Source organism: Coregonus lavaretus (genome assembly GCF_964263955.1).
Source record: "Coregonus lavaretus genome assembly, chromosome: 20".
NCBI classification, from domain to species: domain Eukaryota; kingdom Metazoa; phylum Chordata; class Actinopteri; order Salmoniformes; family Salmonidae; genus Coregonus; species Coregonus lavaretus.
Genome location: NC_140007.1, coordinates 27,182,475 through 27,185,691, shown reverse-complemented (window position 1 = coordinate 27,185,691; position 3,217 = coordinate 27,182,475). Strand labels below are relative to the sequence as shown.

At 52.4% G+C, this 3,217-nt stretch overlaps 1 protein-coding gene across 1 annotated transcript in view; it reads left to right on the top strand.

Moving 5' to 3' along the window:
* Positions 1–1,112: 1,112 nt before the first annotated feature.
* Positions 1,113–3,217, top strand: part of LOC311148098 (plexin-A1-like) — a gene marked incomplete at its 5' end in the record, with an annotated part of 48,696 nt that continues 46,591 nt past the window's right edge. Inside the window, one exon of the mRNA XM_084185009.1 lies at positions 1,113–2,285. Coding sequence (XP_084041135.1) covers positions 1,113–2,285 — 1,173 coding nt within the window. The remainder of the gene's footprint in view (positions 2,286–3,217) is intronic.

Sequence of the window (3,217 nt, the reverse complement as noted above, 5' to 3'; positions counted from 1 at the left end):
TGTTCCCCAATTCTGAGGATTGGTTTTTCCAGCTGGACAATGCGCCATGCCACACAGCCAGGTCAATCAAGGTGTGGATGGAGGACCACCAGATCAAGACCCTGTCATGGCCAGCCCAATCTCTAGACCTGAACCCCATTGAAAACTTCTGGAATGTGATCAAGAGGAAGATGGATGGTCACAAGCCATCAAACAAAGCCGAGCTGCTTGAATTTTTGCGCCAGGAGTGGCATAAAGTCACCCAACATCAATGTGAAAGACTGGTGGAGAGCATGCCAAGATGCATGAAAGCTGTGATTGAAAATCAGGGTTATTCCACCAAATATTGATTTCTGAACTCTTCGTAAGTTAAAACATTAGTATTGTGTTGTTTAAAAATGAACATGAACTTATTTTCTTTGCATTATTAGAGGTCTGACAACACTGCATCTTTTTTTGTTATTTTGACCAGTTGGCATTTTCTGCAAATAAATGCTCTAAATGACAATATTTTTTTTGGGAATTTGGGAGAAATGTTGTCAGTAGTTTATAGAATAAAACAAAAATGTTATTTTTACCCAAACACATACCTATAAATAGTAAAACCAGAGAAACTGATAATTTTGCAGTGGTCTCTTAATTTTTTCCACAGCTGTATATGAGGACGCACCATGGTCTGGCAGCCTAATGCTCTATGTTGAGTTAGTCAGACTCTGTCTGGCAGGCTGACATGCTCATCAAATGTTATATAGGATTCCCCCTAAGGCCCTATTGTAATTTATGAATGTTTATATATTATGACTTGTTTTTGCCCTCACCGCTCTGTGTGGCTGGCAGAGCTTTTAAAACCCTGTTCAGTCAATAGGGAGGGAGGGTTCCCTGATCCTATCTCCTAATGTGTGTTTTCCTTCCCTTCACAGGGCCGGCGGCCGAGGTGCTGTGGATGATGTTATAGACGACAGAGCAGAGACACAGAGACCAGAGGACGCCAGGCCAGTGCTACACCACCATCCCCTCCTTTATTTCCTTCTTTCCTTCCTTCAGCCTGGTGTAGGACAGCCACAGCTTCAGTAGAGGAAGAGGAACACACACACACACACCCAGGAACCTCTCCTCACCAAGCAGAGCCCAACATGACCTCCCACTCCACCCCACCCCCTGGAGGCCCTCTCCTACCCTTCCTCCTCCTGCTGTCGGGGGTGTTAGCCACCACCCCCAGCGACCTCAGGTCCTTCTCCCCTCCAGAGGGGGGGCTCACACACCTGGTGGTCCACAACAAGACAGGTGAGGTGTACCTGGGAGCTGTCAACTGGATCTTCAAGCTGTCCAGCAACCTGACCAAGCTGCGCAGCCATGTTACAGGCCCTGTGGTGGACAATGAGAAGTGTTATCCCCCTCCTGGCGTCCAGTCCTGCCCCCACGAGCTGGCCCAGACCAGCAACGTCAACAAGCTACTGCTGCTGGACTACGGTCAGAACCGCCTGATCGCCTGCGGCAGCACCTCCCAGGGAATCTGCCAGTTCCTCAGGCTGGACGACCTGTTCAAGCTGGGCGAGCCCCACCACCGTAAGGAGCACTACCTGTCCAGCGTGGCCGAGGCTGGCACCATGTCTGGGGTGGTCATCGGTGGAGACGCGACCGGGGGCGGAGGAGAGGCCGGCAAGCTGTTTGTGGGCACGCCCATCGACGGCAAGTCAGAGTACTTCCCCACGCTCTCCAGCCGCAAGCTGATGGCCAACGAGGAGAATGCCGACATGTTCAGCTTCGTCTACCAGGACGAGTTTGTCTCCTCGCAGCTCAAGATCCCATCAGACACGCTTTCCAAGTTCCCTGCCTTCGACATCTACTACATCTACGGCTTCAGCAGCGAGCAGTTTGTCTACTACCTGACCCTGCAACTGGATACCCAGCTCACCTCGCCCGACGCCAGCGGGGAGCAGTTCTTCACCTCTAAGATCGTCCGTCTCTGCGTGGACGACCCCAAGTTCTACTCCTACGTGGAGTTCCCCATCGGCTGCACCAAGGACGGGGTGGAGTACCGCATGGTGCAGGATGCCTACCTCAGCCGTCCCGGGACCAAGCTGGCGCGCTCGCTAGGCATCTCAGAGCAGGAGGAGGTGCTGTTCACAGTGTTCGCCCAGGGCCAGAAGAACCGGGCCAAGCCCCCCAAGGAGTCAGCCCTGTGCCTGTTCACCCTGCGCCGCATCAAGGAGAAGATCAAGGAACGCATCCAGTCCTGCTACAGAGGAGAGGGGAAATTGTCACTTCCCTGGCTTCTCAACAAAGAACTAGCCTGCATCAACTCAGTAAGTTTTCCTTTCACTGTGTGTGAATGATTGATAGTTGTGATGTTGATGTATTTTGGTAAAGCACCTCTTTCTGAGTGAAGTTTCAGTTTTTATCTTCCTGAATCCAGAATGTGTGTGAGAGAGGGAGAGAGGCTCTCTCTGGTCTGTCCCTGGGGACTGGAGCATACAGTATGTACTGCAAGCAGGGAGGTAGAGGGTAGCGAGTAGAGAGTAGAGAGAGCAGACACTGCCGTCTGTGGGGGCCTACCCACCCCAGCTAGATCTCAATTAGACACACTCACTGACTCTCACATATCCACAACATTCTGTTAGTTAGAACTCTGTCCAAATCACTCAAGTCAATTAACTGAGTCACAACGGAAGCAGCTAATCTCATAGGTCTTTTCAGATCGCAGATGTATCTGTGGAGATGTCTCGTTCTTTTCTTCTATCCCTCTGACACTCCCTCTATCTGCCCTCTCCCTCCTCTCCCAGCATCCCTCTCTCTCCTCTCTCTCTCCTCCTGTCTCTTTACGGATGCGGCTACAGCCCTCTTCCTGGTCCACACTGGCTGTCTGTTGCCACATCATTAGGCCTGTGTGTGGGATTTGCGGACCGTCACTCTGTTTTCTGGGAGTCTCCCCTCTCCTCCGGCTCTAATTGATTTATATAGTCCTGAGGCTGTCATCTGTCGCCTGGTGTGTCACCCCTGTCCTCACGGGACTCCTTGCCTGGAGGCTGCAGGCTGGGGTTGGAGCCGAGGCTGGGGTTGGAGCCGGGGCTGGGGTTGGAGCCGGGGCTGAGGCAGAGGGGAGGCCTGTACAGGGAGGGAGAGGGTGATCGTGCATGTCTGATGCTCTGATAATCACCAAGGCTAGGCAGGCAGGCTTCCTCTCCTGCCCTCACAGGCTCACAGGCCAGGGGAAACACACATAACACAGGAATCTCCT